The sequence below is a fragment of the Ursus americanus genome, chromosome 4 (assembly GCF_024610735.1).
Source record: "Ursus americanus isolate L20-20 chromosome 4, mUrsAme1.1.p, whole genome shotgun sequence".
In the NCBI taxonomy this organism is placed as follows: domain Eukaryota; kingdom Metazoa; phylum Chordata; class Mammalia; order Carnivora; family Ursidae; genus Ursus; species Ursus americanus.
Window position 1 is genome coordinate 11,109,263 of NC_142130.1, and position 22,106 is coordinate 11,131,368.

General features: G+C 46.0%; 1 protein-coding gene across 3 annotated transcripts in view; it reads right to left on the reverse strand.

The window, feature by feature from the left end:
* TNFSF10 (TNF superfamily member 10) overlaps positions 1-18,182 on the reverse strand; it is a 35,893-nt gene extending 17,711 nt beyond the window's left edge. Inside the window, exons 1-2 of one of the 3 annotated variants that reach the window (XM_045788654.2) lie at positions 17,886-18,182; positions 846-1,160 (exon numbers count right to left, since the gene is read on the reverse strand). In XM_045788654.2, coding sequence (XP_045644610.1) covers positions 846-968 — 123 coding nt within the window. In that variant the 5' untranslated portion in view covers positions 969-1,160; positions 17,886-18,182. Of the gene's footprint in view, positions 1-845; positions 1,291-1,351; positions 1,523-17,885 lie in introns of those variants that run through there. The other 2 variants (XM_045788655.2, XM_045788653.2) reach the window with 2 other exon arrangements.
* Between the last annotated feature and the right edge of the window lie 3,924 nt (positions 18,183-22,106).

A 22,106-nucleotide genomic window follows, 5' to 3' on the forward strand; every position in this document is an offset into this window, starting at 1 on the left:
GTCATTTTGTCTGGGGGTCTCCAGTCTCCTCATGTATAAAGTGGGGGGTGTCTAAAGTTCCTTTCAGCTCACAGTTCTCTCCTACATAATACACGATTAGTCAAACCATACATTAGAAGCCCAAAGCTGACTTGGTTTATGTTCAGCCGTCTTGCATTCATAGTTCTAAAAGTTTTATATCGTTGAGAAATGCAGGAACTAAAATGGCACTACATTTTTCCCCCTCTGTCAAATGCACCTGCATTCATACTTGGACCACCACAGACATAGAACAATCGTTTTATTTTCAATTATTTTATCATGAACATAAAATGCGGAGTCCATATGGTAACAGACTTTATTACGGACTTTATGCATGACACGTCTGCTGCTGAGGAATAGACGAATGCCAGTCCTTTCTATCCTCACTACTGTCAACACAGAAATGCCACAGATCTCAAGCAAAAGCATGCTTCAAAGATCGGACTTACCCCCCACCCCGATTCTTGGAGGAAAAGGATAAACCTGATGACCTTCCAAGACTTGGTGCTGATTTTAGTTCAATTCCTAGTATTATAAAATGCACATACTGTTGAAGAGAAAAAAAACCACTGTAGTTTCGTTCCTGCAGCTGCTAGTCGCTGGCAGAGCCAGTTCTGTAACTGTGCTCTGTTCACAGAATCCTTTCCACTGACACTTTTGCAAGGTCCTCAGTAATCCTATGCGTTAGCAGTTAAGGTCCATAGGCAGAGAGAAGGAACTTTCTTTTTCTCCTGTGAAGTCTTCACAGAAGAGGAAACACAGGCAGTTAAGCCGGGGCTGGGGGGCCAAGAGGCTCTGTCGGGGACTGTGTGCATGGTACTGACCTGCTTCAGCTCCCTGGTGAAGTACATGTAGGTCACGGCCACACAGAGGGACTGCAGGAGCACCGTGAAGATGAGGATCAGCACGCACGTCTGCCCAGGGCTGGGGCCCCCCAGGGCCTGCATCTCGCCACGGTCCCGTCCACGTCTCACTGCTGCACAGGCAGCCGGGCAGCAGGCTCTTGCTGTCGAATCAGGGGTGGAGCTCTTCTTAGGTTTCGTTGATTTAAAAACAGAATCAAAACGAAACTGAAAACGACAGGCTAGAAAGAGGAGGATTCCAGGAAGCTCTCTCCATTCTATAGCAATGTCAGGGACCTAGGAGGGAAACAGACATTACATTTTTTTTTCAAAACTGGAAGGGCGGTGTGTTAAGTCATATAGTGGCTTCCCCGGTGCTCAGGGCTTTTCGGGTCCCGTGGCTGCGTCTTTGCCCAGTGACTGCAAACTCCTGGGCTCCAGGCCACATCTCATCCCAGCAGCCTGTCCCCGGGAGCACGACCACAGACCTGACCATCCGCTGGGGCCACTCTAGTCTGGGATGCAGGCTGCTTCGGGAGAAGCTTCCTCTGCCATCTCTCCAAGGTCACGCCATCGCCCCACGCAGCTCTTCAGCAGCCGGCTCGTGTCTTTGGTCGGGAGGCCGTGCGGTGTGGGGGTTAGCAAACCTCGAGGGCTCAGACTGCCTGGAGGCAGATGTTGGCCCTGCTGCTTCCTGATGTGAAACCCTACCTGGGTTTTTAAGGGCTTCGTCCTTAGGCTTCAGCATCCATGAAGTGGGGGCGATAGTAGCACCTACCCCAAAGTGCTGTGGTGGATGAAATGAATTGCTCATGCCTGGCTTCCTGGAGCTGCTTGGCACGTATAGCCTGTAACCTTTCTAGTTACAGACATGGGGAGTGCGGTGGACAAGAGCATGGAGCAGGGCCTGCTCACCTACTTAAAAATTCAGTCCCATTTAGTGCTAAGTGAGATTTTATTGACAGTGAGATATGGAATTCCAGAAAATGTCACCCAGAAAGACCAAAAAACCTGAGTGGTTTAGACAGGCTATATTCTTGCCCAAGAATTAATGAGGTAAAAAATGCAAGGCATTCGTCATGGTCTCTGGCACCCCAACCCCAATTATGTGTATACATTTGCTTTTCCACCTTTATCTAGCTTATTATTGACATACATTAAAATTCATCAATTTCCAAGGTACGGTGTGCTTTGGTAATTGTATACAAGGTGTAACCACCACCAAGATCAAGTTATAGAATGGTTACTTTGCTTTAAAAACTTTCTTCAGGGGCACCTAGGTGTCTCAGTCGGTCAAGCGTCTGCTTTCGGCTCAGGTTATGATCGCAAGGGCCTGGGATCAAGTCCCACATAGGGCTCCTTGCTCAACTGGGAGTCTGTTTCTCCCTCTCCCTCTGTTGCTCCCCCTGCTTGTGCCCTCTCTCTCAAATAAATAAATAAAATGCAAAAAAATATTTTTAATTAAAAATAAATAAATAAATACATAAGTACATAAATAAAAATTGTTTTCATCCTCCTTTGCCTGACTCAGTTTTGAGACACTTCATTGAATCCTGTGGCTGTCTCTAATATTGACTCTCCAGGTGATTTTAGGAAGGCACGTTACTTCTCTGGATGTGCTTCTCCTCTTATAAAATGAAGATTGTTGAAACAGATTTGTTCCTAGGGGCTCTCCCAGTACATTCAGAAAATAAGGAGGTGGGGCGGGGGTGTGGGCAGGAATCTCAGAAATTCTTGAGAGACCACATGGATGTGGCAGACACTAGTGGGTAAAAGCCTGTGGTCCCTTGAGACAGACTAGGTTTCCATCTCCTCTCTCGGTACTGTGTAACCTTTTCTATGCACCTGTTTCTTCATCTACAATATCAGACTTTTTTTTTTAATTGAGATATAACTGACATGTAACTTTGTGTTAGTTTCAGGTGTACAACATAATTTGATATATTTGCATATATTGATATTATTATTTGTATATATTGGTTTTTTTAAAGATTTTATTTATTTATTTAACAGAGAGAGAGAGAGCCAGTGAAAGAGGGAACACAAGCAGGGGGAATGGGAGAAGAAGAAGCAGGCTGCCAAAGGAGGAGCCTGATGCGGGGCTCGATCCCAGGATCCTAGGATCATGCCCTGAGCTGAAGGCAGACGCTTAACGGCTGAGCCACCCAGGTGCCCCTATTAGTTGTGTATATTGTAAAATAATCACCACAAGAAGTCTAGTTACAGTTCATCACCACACATAGGTACAAATTTTTTTTGTATGATGAGAACATTTATGAGTGACTCTTAGCAACTTTCAAAGATATAATACAGTATTACTAACCATAGTCACCATGCTGTACATTACATCCCCAAGATTTATTTATCTTCTAACTGAAAGTTTGTATCTTTTGACCACCTTCACCCATTTTACCCACCCCTCCCTCTGGCAACCACAACCACCAATCTGTAACCCGCGTCTATGAGTTCAGGTTTTTCTTGTTCTTTGGTTGTTTGTTTTGCTTTGTTTTTTAGATTGCACATATGAGTGAGACCCTATAGTATTTATCTTTCTCTGTCTGACTTATTTTGCTTAGCATAATACCTTCCAGGTCCATCTGTGTTGTCACAAATGGCAGGTTTCCTTTCTTTTTTAACGGTGAATAATATTCCATTGTGTATATATACCACCTTTCTTTATCCATTTATCCATTGATGGACACTTGGGTTGTTTCAGTCTCTTGGCTAATGTAAATAAGGCTGCAGTGAACATGGGGTGTGTTTCTTTCAGGATAGTGATTTTGTTTCCTCGGATAAATGCCTAGAAGTGAGATTGATGGATCATAGAGTAGTTCTATTTTTAATTTTTTGAGGACCCTCCACACACAGTGGCTGCACCAGTTTACATTCCCACCAGCAGCGCACAGATGTTCCCTCTTCTCAGCGTGGCCGACACTCGTTGTCTCTTGTCTTTTTGATACTAGCCATTCGGAGAGGTGGGAGGTGACATCTCACTGAACTTCTGACTTGCATTTCCCTGATGACGAGTGATTTCGTGTACCTGTTGGTCATCTATTTGTCTTCTTTAGAAAAATGTCCATCCAGAGCCTCTGCCCAGTTTTTGATCAGACTGGTTTTTTTTCTATTGAGTTCTATGAGTTCTTTATATATTTTGGAGAGTAACCCCTTATCAGGTATATGATGTGCAAATGTTTTCTCTCATTCCATACGTTGCCTTTTCATTTCGTTGATGGTTTCCTGCAACATGGGTTGCGTGCGTGTTAGCTACTCTCCCAGAAACCTCACATCACGTTATGAGGAAAGTAAGGCTCAGACTAATTTCTCCCACACATGGAGCTATCACTAAGCGATTATTAACAAACTGAAACGACCAGTTGCCTTGCAACTTTCTGACGTCCCAGTTGTTTGTTGTCTTGAGATGAGCAGTTCTCAGTCTTTTCTGCCCATTGAAATCACCTGAGGAGATTTAGAAAATACTGATTCCTGGGTCCCATCCCAGAGATTCTGAGGTAAGTAGTCTGGGGTGTACCCTGGGCATGAGAGGGTTTTTAATCTCCCCAGATGATTCCAATGTGCACCCAGAGAACAACTGACCTTTAAAAATTTTTTAGATGATGAGACTATCACGTCACACAAAAAGTTCATTGAAGGCAGGAGTGACTGTATTTTTTTTTTTTAATTCGACAGAGAGAGAGACAGCCAGCGAGAGAGGGAACACAGCAGGGGGAGTGGGAGAGGAAGAAGCAGGCTCATAGCGGAGGAGCCTGATGTGGGGCTCGATCCCATCACGCCGGGATCACGCCCTGAGCCGAAGGCAGACGCTTAACCGCTGTGCCACCCAGGCGCCCCAGGAGTGACTGTATTTTATTGACTCTTCTCTTAGTTAATGCCAGGTAATCAGAATCCTCTTAATTCACAGCTGGACATAGAACAGGTTAGGAAACCTTAAATATCAATTATTTCAACAGACACCATGTCTGATATTCATTATTAACAAGTAACTACTTTAATGAAAACCAATTTCTGACTTTCATTATGCCAATAACAGAGCTTACGGTGTGGGTGTGGCATGAACAATAGGAAGTATGGTAGCTTGGAGGGCCAGCTCTGTAATGAGAATGACAGAGACCACCTGCGGCTGTCAATTCATAGAGTTTGGGACCTAGGGGATAATCTAGACTGTACGTTTTATTTATTTATTTTTTTCTTAAAGATGTTTTTATTCATTTTAGGGAGAGAGACAGAGAGAGAGAGGGCGTGTGTGCAAGTGGGGGGAGGGGCAGAGGCAGAGACTCCCAAGCAGACTCCCTGCCTAGCACAGAGCTCGGTGAGGGGTGGGGGTGCAGGGCTCCATCCCTCCACCTGTGAGATCACGACCTGAGCTGAAATCATGAGTCTGACGCTCAAGCTACTGAGCCACCCAGGCACCCCTTAACTAGTACATTTAAAAAATCACACTGTGTTCGTGGTTCTCAATGCTGGCTGCATATTGGAATCATCTGGAAGCTTTTAAGAACATCAAAGACTGAGTCCCACCCCATAACTTTTAAATCAGAAGTTCTGGAGGTAGGACCCAGACATCGGTATGTTTTTAAAGTTTCCTCAGGTGACTCTTATGTGCAAGCATTGAGACTCCCGATTTTGTGATGGAGCCCTTTGAAGTAAATTATTGGCATCATACAGTTTGGTTAAGCTAATGTGTTTGCCGTGACAATGAAGACTAGCAAAATCAAGTAGACAGTATCATCAGTATTTACCTCCAATAGAATTTTTTATTCTCAGTGCCAGCTCGTTAACTACTCACTCTAAGAATGTGTAAGTTTCTTAGAGCAAGAGCAAGATTGGAAGAAACACAACACTTCAGTACTGGAAATACACGTTCCTGATTGAGGCCCACCCTTTCTCAAGCCCCGCATAATATAACCTAATGAGGGTTGTGTTCCAAGGCGAAGATGTCAGCCCGAAGTACCTGACCTCTTTTACTCTGGAACAAGGGTCTGTAAATATTTTCTGGAAAGGACTAGATAGTAGATAATCTTCGAGATCTCAGTTACAATGACTCGACTTTGCCATTGTAGTGCGAAAGCAGCCGTAGACACTACACACAGTGTGGCTGTACTCTAATAAAACTGAGTTCACCGAAACAAGACGTGGGCCAGATTTGTGTTGACCGCCTAGCTGGCTGGCCACCAACCTGGGGCAGTTCTCGAAGCGTGGTCACCAGCAGGATCAGCAATCCCTGGGAGCTTGTTAGAAGTGCCCATCCTCAGCCCCCCTCCCCGGGCCCCCGGAATTGGCTGGGGCTAGGCCCAGCAAGTCCCTCCAGTGATGCTGACACACGCTAAAATCTGAGAACGACTGCTCTGGAATAACCCTTCTGTGTGCACACGGACATCCCGTGTGACTGTTTCAAGTCTACCTCTGGGCTTTCCTAGTCAGTACGTCTACCAGAGGACCTAGGTCTCTCTTAAGAATTTCCACAGAGGGGCACCTGGGTGGCTCAGTTGGTGAAGCGTCTGCCTTTGGCTGAGGTCATGATCCCAGGGTGCTGGGATCGAGTCCGCATCGGGCCCTCTGCTAGGCGGCAGCCTGCTTCTCCCTCTCCCCCACTTGTGCACTCTCTCTCACTCTCTCTCTCAAATAAATAAATAAAATCTTAAAAAAAATTTCAACAGAATTCTTAGATAAAGGGACTCATAATAGCCCCGCAGAAGCATGAGCATGTACTTCGGATTGTCTTCCCTCACACCAACCTATGGCGGAGACCGTGTAATCGTGCCCATTTTGCTCATGAGAACACAAGCTGCGAGGAGTTATGCAAATTTTCCAAAGTTACACAGTTAGTAGGGGCAGATCCAGGATTCTAACCTCACTCATTCTGACTCCAGGGCCCTGGCCTTAACCACGACCCTTCCACCCGCCACCTCCAACTCCAGGAGCAAAGCCCTCCGGAATTTGCAACTAGCGATCAACTACGTAACAAAGTACTTTTGTTTGGTTCATCTCACTTTGACTTCAGGAAAAGAAATGACTTAATTTGATTCGAGGAAGACCATTCAGCTGTACCGGGGGCATTTTAGCTAAAACCTGGATCTATTCTCACTCCCCAGGTTCCTGGAGTCCTAACCAGAGAATTACTTTTCTACTCGGCGCTGCAACTTGGTTACAACAATGCAAATTTCCAGAGAAGAGGTCTCTACAATTTATAGAGTATTGTCATTCATGTGTTATGTGCGACAAATGAACCCACTCCCCAAAAGTCCTGAGAAATATTAACTTCTTTATTTTGTCCATAATTAATTTTTATTTGCATGAGCGCTTCCTACTGAGAAGCGGGGTGGGGGAATCTGCCCGTTCATTCCTGTCTCACTTTAACCTCAGTGGTTTCCAACCCAATACATATTAAAATCACCAGGAAGCCTGTTGAAAGCCTGGCCTCCTGGGTCCCAGCTCAGGTTAATTGAGTCTGCAGCTGTTCTCCCCTGCCCGCCCCCCGCCCCCCCCGCCCCCCCCCCAGCCCAAGCAGAGCTTGAATAAGGCTGTGTGAAGGAAAGCAAGGGGATGCAATGCACGACCTTCTTCTGCCCTTGGAGTCCGGGCACCCCTCTTTGATCCTCACCTCTGCCCCACTTGCTCTCTTTCTTGCTCTCCTTTCTACAATCCCCTCAAACTAAAGGGGGGTTGGATTTTCTTTAATTCATCCTAACATATCCCCATTGTCCCATAGACCTCCCAGCCTGCCACAGGCAGAAGGGCTGTTCTCTAAACTGTAAGAGAATTTATGTGACTCGAAATTTTCATACTTGATCTTTCTTTCTTTCTTTTTCTTTCTTTCTTTCTTTCTTTCTTTCTTTCTTTCTTTCTTTCTCTTTCTTTCTTTCTTTCTTTTCTTTCTTTCTTTCCTCTTCCTTCCTTCCCTTCTTTCTATCATCGATCTATCTATTTGACAGAGCAAGTGAGAGAGAGAGAGAGAGAGCACAAGCAGGGGGAAAGGCAGAGGGAGAGGGAGAAGGAGAAGCAGGCCCCCCATTGAGCAGGGAGCCCGATGCAGGGCTCCATCCCAGGACCCTGAGATCACTACCGGAGCTGAAGGCAGACACTTAATGGACTTAGCCAGGCAGACACCCCTTTACTTGATTTTTCTTATGCTATTGTGAGGGGCCAGAAAGGAGTGAGGTTGGAACAGATAAAGGAAAGTGGAAGTACTCTCTCATAGCTATGGTCTTGCTATATAATCTATTTTGAATGTCAGAATCTGAATATAAATTCTTTTGTTCTCTTTGCAACCCGTCTGAAACCAATTATACTCTCCCTCCTTATCTTCACCCTCCCCCACACTTATCCCCCCCCCAGCCCTCTTCACCATTACCTCATGTACACACACACACACACACACACACTTGGGTCAGGCCAGAGAAGTAGGGAGCATTAACATGCTCAGGCAATGGAGAAAAGCACATCGATGTTTTTCCAGAACATTACACGCATCACATTCAGCGTGCGCTCCAGTCATCCTTTCGCCATTTTCTAGCTGTACACCATGACCAAGTCATTCACATTCTGGTGTTTTACTTTCCTTGTCAATCAAGCAATGGGATTTACTAAGGGGTCTTTAAGATCTTCAGTAACCCCATCATTTATGATTCTATCATCACCGGATCATACAAAGATGATAGAGGTTCATTTCTTCCTCTGAGGGCAGTGTGTCCAGGACCTTTTCTGACAAGTCTTCAACACCCATAAAAGAGAAACTGCGACACCATTGCCAGGTGTCACCTAACACTTTGGTTTTGGCAGGGATAGGAATGGGCTGTAGGTTGATGTAGGAGATTTCATTATTGTTCCAATTCTTTATTCCTTGCTCTATAAATGCTTTTGGCCACGTGCTGTGCAGTTCATGTCACTAGAGGATATATTTCCTACATCACAGATGTTGGGCTTAGCTGTGGGACTTGGCCATTGGAATACTAGTATACCTAACATGCGAGAGCTTGAATTATAATTGCACAATGGGTCTTGTCCTCTTGATTACTGTCATTTCCATAAGAAGACAAGCCCTGGGAGGTCCAAGGAGAATGAGAGATGCATGGTGCAGGGCTAGACCCTGTCCACAATTTGGAGCCAAAGTCAGCTAAACTCAGCCTACAGGCAACCCACAGACAAGTGGACAAGACTAAATAATTGTTTTAATCCACTGCATCATGGCTGCAGAGCATTATGTGGTAATAGATAAGTGATAGAGCCCAGGACTGGGATGATTTAGGGTACTTGTCGCTGTAATTAACAAAGAACACTACTTATGAGAGCTTCAAGAAAATTTCAATTGGGTCTTCAGTGTCAAGAAACTGAAGCAAATTCAGACAAATTGGATAAGAAAAAGCAATTTATTAAAAGGATTTTGGGTAGTTAAAATTGTGGTGGAGGTTCCTGGAAACTTAGACTTGGAGCTTTCAAATTCAGGAACATCAAAATCTATTCACACATTCTGGTAGCAGCGTAACCACTGCCACCACACGTGCCGACTACACAATCGTCAGATTCTACGGAACCAGTGACACTACTGTTTCTGGAAACTGCACAGAAATGTTCAGCCTCTGCTTCTGCTTCATGAAACTTCATGAATTACCATTAGATTCTGATTGGAGTGTGGGTTTATGCATCTGTTTGGTGGAGGCTTACTCATACTACACCTTAACCTCAAGGAAGGATGAGGTGAGTGTCTGACATTTTTAGCTTCTGTGGTGAGAAGTGGGTTGTCCATAAAGTGGGGAACTCAACATATAGGAGAAGTTGCATGCTGGCCAGCCAAAGTGAAAGATAAATGGCCATTCCTAACAATCAGGGAACTGATCAGCTCACATATCAGTATGTCTAGACAGGGCAGGCTTCCCTTGTGCTTGATTCTAGCACATGTATGTGACATGTATGTCTCTGCCCTTGGTTCCTGGAACAGAGCTCCTAAAACTCTTACAATTTTCTTTTTTCTTTCTTTCTTTCTTTCTTTCTTTCTTTCTTTCTTTCTTTCTTTCTTTCTTCTTTCTTTTTCTTTCTTTCTTTCTTTCTTTCTTTCTTTCTTTCTTTCTTTCTTTCTTCTTTCTTTCTCTTTCTTTCTTTCTTTTTTCAAAGATTTTATTTATTTATTTGAGAGAGAGAGGGAGGAGGAGAGAGAGAGAGAGTGTGCACAAACAGGGGGAGGGGCAGAGGGAGAGAGAGAAGCAGGCCCCCCGCTGTGCAGGGAGCCCAACCACACCCAGCTGGATCCCGGGACCCTGGGATCATGACCTGAGCCAAAGTCAGACGCTTAACCCACTGAGCCACCCAGATGCTCCAACTCTTGTAATTTTCTAAATGATAAAAGCACTAGGAGTACTTTTTGTTCTATTGCGGTAACTCGAGGTAGGCTCCTGGACGGCTCATGCAACAGGGCTGGCCACCAAAAGACCAAACGATGATTAGAAGCTTAGGAATTTCAGCCCCACCCCCCATCCTCTAGAAAAGGGAGGGGGCTGGACATGGAATTAATATTTGATGTCTATGTTCTATTTTGATCCCAATAAAACAGGGTTCAGTGACGCTCCAAGCCGTTGAACACATTCACACTGGTGTTCCAGCTCCATGGGGACAGGAACTCCTAAGCTCGGGACCCTCCCAGACTTGACCCTATGTGTATCTTCATCTAGCTGTTCACTTGTACCCTTTATCACATCCCTTAATAAACTGGCAAATGTAAGTAATTGTTTCCCAGAGTTCCGTGAGCTGTTCTAGCAAATTAATCAAAACTGAGGAGGGGGTCTTAGGAACCTCTGATTTGTAGCTAAATCCACAGAAGTTGTGGGTAACCTGGGAACCTACTACTTGTGATTGGCATCTTTTTTTTTTTTTAAGATTTTATTTATTTATTTTGACAGAGAGAGACAGCCAGAGAGAGAGAGAACACAAGCAGGGGGAGTGGGAGAGGAAGAAGCAGGCTCCCAGCAGAGAAGCCTGATGCGGGGCTTGATCCCATAACGCTGAGGTCACCCCCTGAGCCGAAGGCAGATGCTTAACGACTGCGCCACCCAGGCGCCCCTTGTGATTGGCACCTAAAGTGGGGTGGGAGCAATCTTTAACCATGGGATCTGATGCTATCCCCGGGTAGATAGCCTTAGAATTGACTTGAATTGCAGGGCGTTCAGCTGATGTCATGGAGAATTGCTTGGGATGGTTCCCCCCACACTGGGTGACCAGAAGTGTCAGAAGTGAAGTGTTGTGAGTGTTCTGTGTAGAACAAAGGAAGACACCCACTAGGGAGGATCTGGGTTTTTCCCTGCAAAGAGGGAGAATCATGGGTTTTTCAAATTTGGTAACGTCCCCTGATTTTCTCTGCAATTTCTTCATTGAGCCCCATCTAGAGGATGCAGTGACTTTCTAAATATTTGTGGAATTTTCTAAACATGTCATTGCTACTGGCTTTCTAATTTCATTCTATTGTGGGCAGAGAATGTACTTCATATGATTTTAATCCTTTGAAATGAATTAAGATTTGTTTTATGAATCAACATAATCTGTCTTGGAAATTCCATGTGCTTTTGCGAAGAAGTCAGTAATCGGTGAGGAGTTCTATAATATCAGCTAAAACAACTAAAACTATTGGTGTAGCTCAAGGTTTCCATAACTACTTCAATTAATTGCTGCGAGAAGTGCATTAAAATCTCAGTTATAATTGCAGCTTTACCTCTTTTTTCATTTGATTTGTTAGTATTTTTCTTGTATTCTGAATCTCTTATTAAATGTTATATATTCTTTATGAATTACTGAATTAAAATTATACTATCTCATAAATAACATAAGAATTTGTAGCAGTATACTATTTTTCCTTTTTCCTGTTTTTTGGTACCATTGTTGACGTATGTTTTACTTCTACTTGTTATATACCCCATAATACATTATTATTATTTGGTTTTAATAAGCCTACTGTCTTTATAAAAATCTAAGAAAAAAAGGGAGAATATTGCTTGCATTTACCCACATATTTACTATTTCTGGCCCTCTACATTATTTCCTATGGATCTGAATTCCATCAGGTGCCTTTCCTTACAGCCTGAAGAATTTCCTTTAGTAATTCGTTTTTTTCTTTTAAAGATTTTATTTATTTGTTTGACAGAGAGAGAGAGACAGCAAGAGAGGGAACACAAGCAGGGGGAGTGGGGAAAGTGAGAAGCAGACTTCCAGCTGAGCAGGGAGGGAGGGAACACAAGCAGGGGAAGCAAACACAAGCACACAAGTGGAGGGAGCAGGTTTCCCACTAAGCAGGACCCTGGGATCATGACCTGAGCCAAAGGCTTAACGACTGAGCCACCCAGGCGCCCCTCTTTAGCAATTCTTGTAGTGGGATTCTGCTGGTGACGAGTTCTCTAGACTTTAGTTTTTCCAGAAGTTTCTTAATTTTGTGTTCACTTTTGAAGGATAGCTTTGCAGTATATGGAATTCTAAATTGGACATTGTCTTTACTTTCATCACTTGAACTGCATCTTTTCATTATTCTGAGACCTCTATTATTTCTGGTAAGAAGTTGGCAGTCATACTTATCATCATTCCCCAAAAAATGTTCTCTTCCATTTTCAGAAGTTTTATTATGATGTGCCTTGGTATAGTTTTTCTTTGCATCTATTCTTTTGGGAGTTTTTTTTAGTTTCTTAGATCTCTGGAATGTTATTTTAAAGCAAAGTAAAATTTCAACCAATCTATCTTCATTTTTTTAAAGATTTTATTTATTTATTTATTTTGGAGAGAGAGAGCAAGCAAGTGCAAGTGTGCACACCCTCTCGGGGGGTGGGGAGGGGCAGAGGGAGAGGGAAAAGGAGAAACAGAATCTCCAATAGACTCCCAGCTGAGCACAGGGCCTGACATGGGGCTCAGTCTCATGACCCTGAGATCATGACCTCAGCCAAAACCAAGAGTCAGACACTCAACTGACTGAGCCACCCAAGTGCCCCCAATCTTTAAATATATTTTCTCCTCCATTGTGTCTCTTCTTATTCTGGGACTTTAAGTATAACGACTTTAAATCACTTGATACTGTCCCACAACCATTGAAGTTCTTTTCTCCCCTCCTCCTTCTTCAATTTTCCTTCCCTCTGTGGTTCAGTTTGCATAATTTTTTTATTGACTTGTCATCAACTTTGTCATCAAACTTTATCAAGTTTCTTCTGCCATATCTTTCTATATTTCCCATTTGATAAATGTTTGATTTCAACATTTTTTAAAAGATTTATTTATTTATTTGACACAGAGAGAGAGAGAGAACAAGCAGGCAGAACGACAGGCAAAGGCAGAGGGAAAAGCAGGTTCCTGCTGAGCAGAGAGCCCAATGTGGGGCTCAATCCCAGGACCCTGGGGTCATGACTTGAGCTGAAGGCAGATGCTTAACCAACCGAGCCACCCAGGTGCCCCTGATTTCAACATTTTTCTTCAACTTCTAGGATTTACACCCGATTCTTTTTCAGAATTTCATGTCTCTCTCGAAATTTCCTATACCTTCACTGATTGTATCAATGTTTTCTATTGATTTTTAAAAATACAGTTTTAATAGTTTTAAAGATCTTGTCTACTAACTTGAACATCTAGGTGATCCAGAGCTCTTCATCAACTTAAAAAAAAAAATTTAATATGATCACAATATGAACATCTAGGTGATCCAGAGCTCTTCATCAACTTAAAAAAAAAAATTTAATATGATCACTGTTTCTTCACACTTCTAGTAATTTTTGATTATATACCAGACATTGTCAATGATACGTTGTAGAAACTGTGGGTTCTTTAATCTTCTAATCTTCCTCTAAGGTGTGTTGAGTTTTTTTCCTAGCAGAGAGTTAAATTACAGATGGAACACCTTGATCCTACAGAGGCTTAACTTTAGGCTTTTTACAGCAGGTCCTTATGTTTTCTGTTAATTCTAGGGCGTAACTGTTAGTCCTGGATTTTCGTTCTTACTCTCAAGACCTGGCCCTTGGGATTTCAGTGGAAAGACCAAGGTATTTACTAAACCTTTCAATTTAGCATAATTTGAACTCCAAACTCAGGTTTTGTAATACCAAGTAATTGCTAAAATTCTTGCCCATCTCTTTCAGGTTTCCAGAGTTGTTTTCTGGCTGGGCTTCCTGGAGTCTTGGCACATACGTCCATAGTTTAGGCATCAGCCAAGCATTTGAGGGAGGTTTGTATTCAGATTTTGGGACTCACTTCTCTGCGGCCCCCTCCTTTCTGAAATTTTCTCTTCAATTTCGAATCTAATACCCTAAAAACTATCCTCTGAGTCTGTGAGATTGCGGTTTTCTGCCTTAGCTCTGTTCACTGCTCATTGTGCAGATGAGGAAATTCTCTCAAAGGAAGTGCCGGTGAAATGTGATATCTTACCCAGTGTGCTTCCCTTTTTTCAAGACTGTGTCCCTTTCAGTTCTTGCCTGCTTTTGATTGCTTTCCAGTGCCTTGAAACAATCGTTATTGTTTTCTTATATTTTGTTCAAAACTTATAACAGTTACCAGCAGAAAAGTAGTTTCAATGCAAGCCACACTGCTATTAAGTTAGAAGTCCAATACTGACTTACTCTTAAGAATGAGGAAGAATTTTTCCAGACATATCTGGCAAGTTCTCCTAATGGTTCATTGGCTAGAATTGGGTCCCCCATTTTTTCCTAAAGATCTTGAGGCTGTTCTTGAACAACGAGCATTAATTAACAATGAAAAATTGCTCCTGCAGCCAAGAGTGGAGTTTGCTTCCTCTGAGGCCAGGAACTGCGTGGAGCATGGAGGGTACATACAGATACGTGAACAAAACCAGAATTTGGTTAGGAAGAAAAAGTATATTTCACAGAAAGGAGACAGAATAAAAGAAAGGAGGGCCAAACCACTGGTTCTCAACCAGAGCGGCACATCCAAACCATCCTTTTCAAACATTAATTAAATCCTGTATCTGCTGGATGTGTTGGGGGTTAGAGGTTGGGTCTCCAAGGCTCTGGGTGGCCCTGTCCGCTCGGCACTGGGTGGTGCTATCCCTGCAGAGGCTCCGTGCTGTGTCGTGTGCCTGCAGCTCCTGCTGCAGCGTTGGTGGCTCTGCCTGTTTGGGCCCGTAGGGGTGGCCCCACCCCAGTGACCCATTGCCCTAACAGGGGGCTCTCTGCAGTGCTCCCCCTTGGGGAGAGCTCTCTTGAACCTCTTTTATAAGGGCACTACTCCCATTCATGAGGGCTCCGCCTTCATGACCTAATCACTTCCCAGAGGCCCACCTCCTAATACCGTCGCATTGAGCCTTAGGCTTCAACATACGAATTCGGGAGAGAGAAAACATTCAGACCATGGCACCATAAAGTTAAGACTCCTGGATTCAGTGCTAGTCATTCAGATTCAGTAGGTCTAGAATGAAGCCTAGGAATCTGCTTTTTACACAAATTTACCGAGTGGCTCTGAGGTAGAGTCTCTTTAAGTAAGAGGAGCTTTTTCAACCATTCAGGAGATTTGCTCCGTGCGCATTTGCAGGCAAGGGCTCCTTGCTACTCTGTAAGTTCCGGGCCTGCAGCCTTCCCGTGGAGGACTACAGGCGGAGCCTGCATTATCGAAGGGGTACAGAGGTCCACGTGCAACCCTAAAATGGACGGGTACGAAGTAACAGCCACAGGAGACAGAGGGAAAGCGCTCGTCCATCAGACACTGAAGAGGCACATGAAAGGGCTCGTAGGGGATGTTCATGGAGCACCTACGGACATCCATATGGGTAAGAGAGGGGCACACAGGTCTACAGGACCTGGAAAATCTACACAGAAATGTCCCCATGAGCCACTGAAAGGTAACATGTATCAAGGGGCTCTGAAGGGGCACAGGGGTTCTTGTGGGACCCTGAAGGAAAACGGCTTGGCAGCCAAGGGGGTGAGAGAAGGCCACTGCCACACCGATTAACTAGGGCTGAGGACACCAAGAAGGGAAAGAAAGGTTGGGGTGAGCCATCAAAGCTAATACCTGCTCAGAGGTCCTTGTACAATGTAGTGATAAGGTTCTGAGTTTGTGAGCTCCTATGGGAGGAAGCTTACTTAATGCATCATTGCATCCTTAGGATCCATCACAGCGCTGGCCCGCAGCGTGTATCAGCACAGGGTGACCGCAGGGCTGGCCCGCAGCGTGTATCAGCACAGGGTGACCGCAGGGCTGGCCCGCAGCACGCATCAGCACAGGGTGACCGCAGGGCTGGCCCGCAGCGTGTATCAGCACAGGGTGACCGCAGGGCTGGCCCGCAGCACGCATCAGCACAGGGTGACCGCAGGGCTGGCCCGCAGCGTGTATCAGCACAGGGTGACCGCAGGGCTGGCCCGCAGCACGCATCAGCACAGGGTGACCGCAGGGCTGGCCCGCAGCGTGTATCAGCACAGGGTGACCGCAGGGCTGGCCCGCAGCGTGTATCAGCACAGGGTGACCGCAGGGCTGGCCCGCAGCACGCATCAGCACAGGGTGACCGCAGGGCTGGCCTGCAGCATGTATCAGCACACAGGGTGACCGCAGGGCTGGCCCGCAGCGTGTATCAGCACAGGGTGACCGCAGGGCTGGCCCGCAGCGTGTATCAGCACAGGGTGACCGCAGGGCTGGCCCGCAGCACGCATCAGCACAGGGTGACCGCAGGGCTGGCCCGCAGCATGTATCAGCACACAGGGTGACCGCAGGGCTGGCCCGCAGCGTGTATCAGCACAGGGTGACCGCAGGGCTGGCCCGCAGCGTGTATCAGCACAGGGTGACCGCAGGGCTGGCCCGCAGCACGCATCAGCACAGGGTGACCGCAGGGCTGGCCTGCAGCGTGTATCAGCACACAGGGTGACCGCAGGGCTGGCCCGCAGCGTGTATCAGCACACAGGGTGACTGCAGGGCTGGCCCGCAGCACGCATCAGCACAGGGTGACCGCAGGGCTGGCCTGCAGCGTGTATCAGCACACAGGGTGACCGCAGGGCTGGCCCGCAGCGTGTATCAGCACACAGGGTGACCGCAGGGCTGGCCCGCAGCATGTATCAGCACACAGGGTGACCGCAGGGCTGGTCCGCAGCATGTATCAGCACAGGGTGACCTCAGGGCTGGCCCGCAGCACGTATCAGCACACAGGGTGACTGCAGGGCTGGCCCGCAGCATGTATCAGCACAGGGTGACCGCAGGGCTGGTCCGCACACCCATCAGCACACAGGGTGACCTCAAGGCCAGCCTGCAGCATGTATCAGCACAGGGTGACCGCAGGGCTGACCTGCAGCGTGCATCAGCACACAGAGTGACTGCAGGGCTGGCCTGCAGCGTGTATCAGCACACAGGGTGACCGCAGGGCTGGCCTGCAGCACGCATCAGCACAGGGTGACTGCAGGGCTGGCCCGCAGCATGTATCAGCACACAGGGTGACTGCAGGGCTGGCCTGCAGCGTGTATCAGCACACAGGGTGACTGCAGGGCTGGCCTGCAGCGTGTATCAGCACAGGGTGACCGCAGGGCTGGCCCGCAGCGTGTATCAGCACACAGGGTGACCGCAGGGCTGGCCTGCAGCACATATCAGCACACAGGGTGACCGCAGGGCTGGCCTGCAGCGTGTATCAGCACAGGGTGACCGCATAACTTATTCCCCACACTGGATTGCTTTTGGTAGTAAAGAGGATGCCATTAATACCTCTGCCGGGATAAAAGGCATAAACCAGCACCAGGCTGGCAAACTGAGAAGTGCAGTTAGCCTACCAATGAATCTTGGGTATGTAGGTGGGTGGATGAATGAGGGGAGTAGTATTTAAGTGGAAATGATAGCTGAAAATAACCTGAAGTGGGGCACCTGGGTGGCTTAGTTGGTTGTGTCTGACTCTTGGTTTTGGCTCAGGTTGTGATCTCAGGGTCCTGGGATCGAGCCCCATGTTGGGCTCTGTGCTCAGTGCAGAGTCTGATTGAGATTCTGTCTCCCTCTCCCTCTGCCCCTCCCCCCACTTGTGCACTCTCTCTCTAAAATAAAATCAATATATAAAATCTTTAAAAAAAATACCTGAAAGTACCATCAGCTGGTATTTTAGGCAGGAGGAAAGGCCTTCTCAAAGGTGATTAAGCTGTGGCACGGGGGTGGCTTCAGACTTTCTGTAAAGTGGCTTGTGTGGTCTTCGATGAGAACCGCAGAGCGGGAGACAGCTGGAGCCCGCACCTGGTAGCTGCAGGTGCATATCAGACCCGTTCCCAGTAAGAGTTGCTGTTTTGTGATGGCTCCGGTGGGGTGTGATGGAGATGGGGGCAAGGTCTTGGGGCTACTGCAAATAGCGGGTTTGGGTGTCAGTTCTCAGGGAGCCCTTTTCAGCTGTGCTGGCAGGGGAGGACTTCAACCTCCTGTGCGAAGAGCAAAGTTAACACGAGCTCAGGAAGGAGGGGCGTTAAGGAGCAGGAAGCGCTATGACTTCCTGAGGACAGCTTCCAGAAGTGCACCTTGGTACTGATTTCAAAGAAACATGAAGCTTGTTAAACAAGCTTGTTAAACAAACAGTAATATACCATTAAAGATATACAAGCAGAAGCCTTCTGAGGAGGGCGCTCGGTGCTTGACCCTGCCCACCCCAGCAGTGGGCAGGCCCCAGTGCTAGACCCCATGAGGTCACGCCTGTCGGAAGGCTACTGGCCATGCCCCCTCCCCACTGGCTGCAGCCCTTTAAGAGTTGGTCTTCTGTGTTAGAGCAGAAGAGCCCTAGACTCCAGGAGCAGGAAAAGATCAAGTGGCCCGTGAGGCTGTTTGAGTGTTTGGTCATGCCTCTCAGAAGGAGAGCGTACGAGCCGTGTGCTCTGGGGCAGGCCAATTAACTTCTCTGATCAGAGGGTCTCTTCTGTAAAGTTGGGCTGCTAACAGCTGCATGGCTGTCGCAGCAGGCAGAGGATGGGAGTGAGGTCAGAGCCACTTCCTCCAGGCCGCCTGCCATTAGCAGTGTATTGCAGAAGACTGCTTGGCTCAGCGGATTTAACCCTGAGCCACTGATAAACAAGGACCAGGAAGTCTGCTTGATGGGAGGGGGGAGAAAACAATTCAAGTGTAACCTCATAGGGAAATACTTTTCTATTATTTTTACCACCCCTATAGAAAATATCCCACCCTGCTTTCTACCCCTTTTGCACCTTGTCCCTTTGTTTTCAAGGAACCTGTGGTTTTTTATTGCATTTAAATTTTATTACATGTTGGGCTTTCCCACAGGACTGCCCCTGAATAGGCAGAGGCCCATACTATCTAGTCCTCGATTTTTAGTGCTGTGAGCTCCTGGTGCACCATAAAGTGTTTGGGAAGGAAGGGATGGAGAGAATGAGAGAGGGAGTAGGGGGCTGGCAGAAGCCCCATGCAGGGCAGTACGGGAAGGGAGGGGGCACGAGTGTATGCTCAGGGGAGGAGTGGAGAGGGCCGTGCCTCATTGCCCGGACCCCACTACTGGAGGGCAGGCCTGAAATGTTTCAGCTAGGAAATGGGAGTGGTGCTGGAGAACGTGAGGACTTTCCATAACATCCCGAGGGGCAATTCAGCCCACACCAGGTCCTGGATACAACCAGGCAGTGTTCTAGGCGAGTCTGGGTATAGATGTCTGGCCAAGAAGTTTGTTTTAATCTGGTGATATAGCATGTCAGTGTGGGGAGAAAGGAGGCCTGGAGGCTAGTCTGGCTTCTCAGTAAGTTAGTCACTGCCCCTGTCCTGGACTGCCCTGAGAAGAGCGGAGCCGAGCCTCGAGTGCCTGCCAGACAGGGTGTGAGATGCTGAGAGCAGACGCCCTTTACATTTGCCTCAGTATTAAACTGGTGCTTCGTCAATGTTTGTAAAATTTGTCAAATTCGCGTCTGCTCCTCCTGTTTCTGTGGGTTTACAGCCTTTCCTCTGTCTTCAGGAAAGAACACTCTGGGCTTCGCGTGGGGAACCGCCCTGCCACAGTTCTCTCTTGTCTTCGGGGGAGAGTCACGGGTAGAATTTTAGCTAAAAAAATAATATTTTAACCAAACAAGTAGCCAAATCACAAGTTTGGTTTGACTTTCAAACTCACAAAACTATGGAAACTTAATTACAGAATCCATTGTGAACAGAATCCCACCCAAAATGAGTTCAGCCTCCTTTTCAGACAATGGACCAAATTAATTGTCTGAAAGAGGAAATCCAGCTTCAAATGTCCAATAGGCAGATTTGCTTTTCTCTTCTATTCCAGAGGGCAGCTAAGTCTCTGCCGGTCTACAAAACAATGCCCTTTGGCTTCAGGATGTTTTCCTCCCACGCAGAACTGTGAGAACAAAATAATTTTTGAAGGGTGGTTGTATCTAGATTGGTGCCTCAAAAGCTTTTAGGTCACTTCGATGGAGCACAGAGGAAAGTAGGGCTGTGTAATTGGCCAGGAGATAAAGGTGCACCGTTTGCACCTTCCTTATGTAACTAACGGGGTCGCTCTGTCTGATAGTGACTAAGGTTAATGATTCTGACCGCGGCAGCTGTGGAGACTCGGGCTAAGCAGTTTTGCTTGTCCCTTGACTGAATTGGATCGCATCCTTTTGTGGGGGGGTAGGAGGTTAGAGTAACCAATCTGTTACTTCCCAGTAGGTTTCTTAGTTTTCAATTCCTGTTAAACAAGTGATGGGAACACATATTTGTCTTCTTTGGAAAGTGTGTTTACAACCAAGTAAACTACCTTGTTTCTCCGCTGGCCAACAAGGGTTATTGGTGGTGTTAAGATCCTTTCTAAATGTGCTGATTATAATCTTACAGGCTGACTAAATGAAAAAAGGAAGAAGATAAAGGAAAGAAATGAACAAAGACCACACCACAGCTTTAACCTTGGTGATTAGTCGCGTCAGGATGCTGGGGAGGAGAGGAGTTTGGTACTAATATTGTTTGTCCCTTGCATTTCTCCCCCAAATACCTTTAGTCAATGATTCCATTTAATGTAACATTTTAACTTCAAAATGGTTTCTATTAAAAGTGTTTTTTAGTCTGGCTTTGATCAGCAGTTTTAAACAACTGGATGGATTCCCAGCCTTAGCTGTTTTCCCAGAAAATCTGCCTCTTCCCACGTAACACAGCTCATTTGTAGACAGATGTAGATTATTCTCCACATGAGTAAGTCGTCTGGGTATTAAGTAGTTTTCTATAAAGTTACATGAAATAACAAGATTGGACAAGACATACGAGGAGAATATAAGGAGTCGGAATGGCAGAGTTTCTTGCTGGGATTGTCTTGGCAATTTTTGCTAATGTTTGGGCTGAGGGCTCTCTGGTATAATTTATTAGCTCCTTTAGTAACAAATATTCATTAGAAGCCTAGTTATATGTTACTGACTACAAATAACTAGTATTTTCAAATGCTTTCCAAGTGCCAGGCACTGTTTGAAACCCTGCACAAGTATTATCACTTCAGACATCACAACGAGCCTGACGGACGAAGTCTTAGCACTCCCATGTTACCGATGGGAAAAAGGAATGTAGCTGTCCCTGACAGAAAACTACAAGGTGGCAGCCGTGGAGTTCCAGGCAGTGTGGCTCCAGAGCCCATGCTATTCAGAGTGGGTCTGTGGGCCAGTTATAAATGCAGATGCTCAGGTCCCCAGGCCTCCGGAGTCAGAATCTGCATTTTAATAAGATTTCAGGAGACTCATCTGCACAATAAAGTTTAAGAAGCTCTTGTGTACTGTCTCCTTTTTGACTAGATTAATTTGGGCAAGCCATTTAACTTCTCTGAACCTCAGAGTACTTGTCTGTAAAACAGATATAATAGCACAATCTTTCTAGATTTGTTGTGACAGCGCAAAACAATGCTGTGAAGAGTCTGCGGCTCAGAGAGTGCTTGATGCCTAGCAATGGAACGGGCTTGGGTGGTTCCAGACTTCAAAAACAGTCAATGATGTTATCCAAAGAATTTAAAAAGATTATCCTCTACTCTACTTCCCCTTGCTCCAAATACTCTTTCCACTACTGAACAGTTGAGTGACTAAAAGTTTACAGAAACGTTTTTTTTTAACATTTGAATTTACAGTAGTAGCTCCAGGCCCCACGTCTAGTACCCTTTCTTCTGTGTTGATTTGATTGCCTTTTTTTTTCCTTTTAAAATTATTTCTGTGATGTGAAATATATCATACACGGGGCGCCTGGCTGGCTCAGTTAGAAGAGCATGTGACTCTTGGTTTTGGGGTTGTGAGTTCAAGCCCCACACTGGGTGTAGAGATTGCTTAAGAAATAAATAAATAAACTTTAAAAAATATCATTCATGTA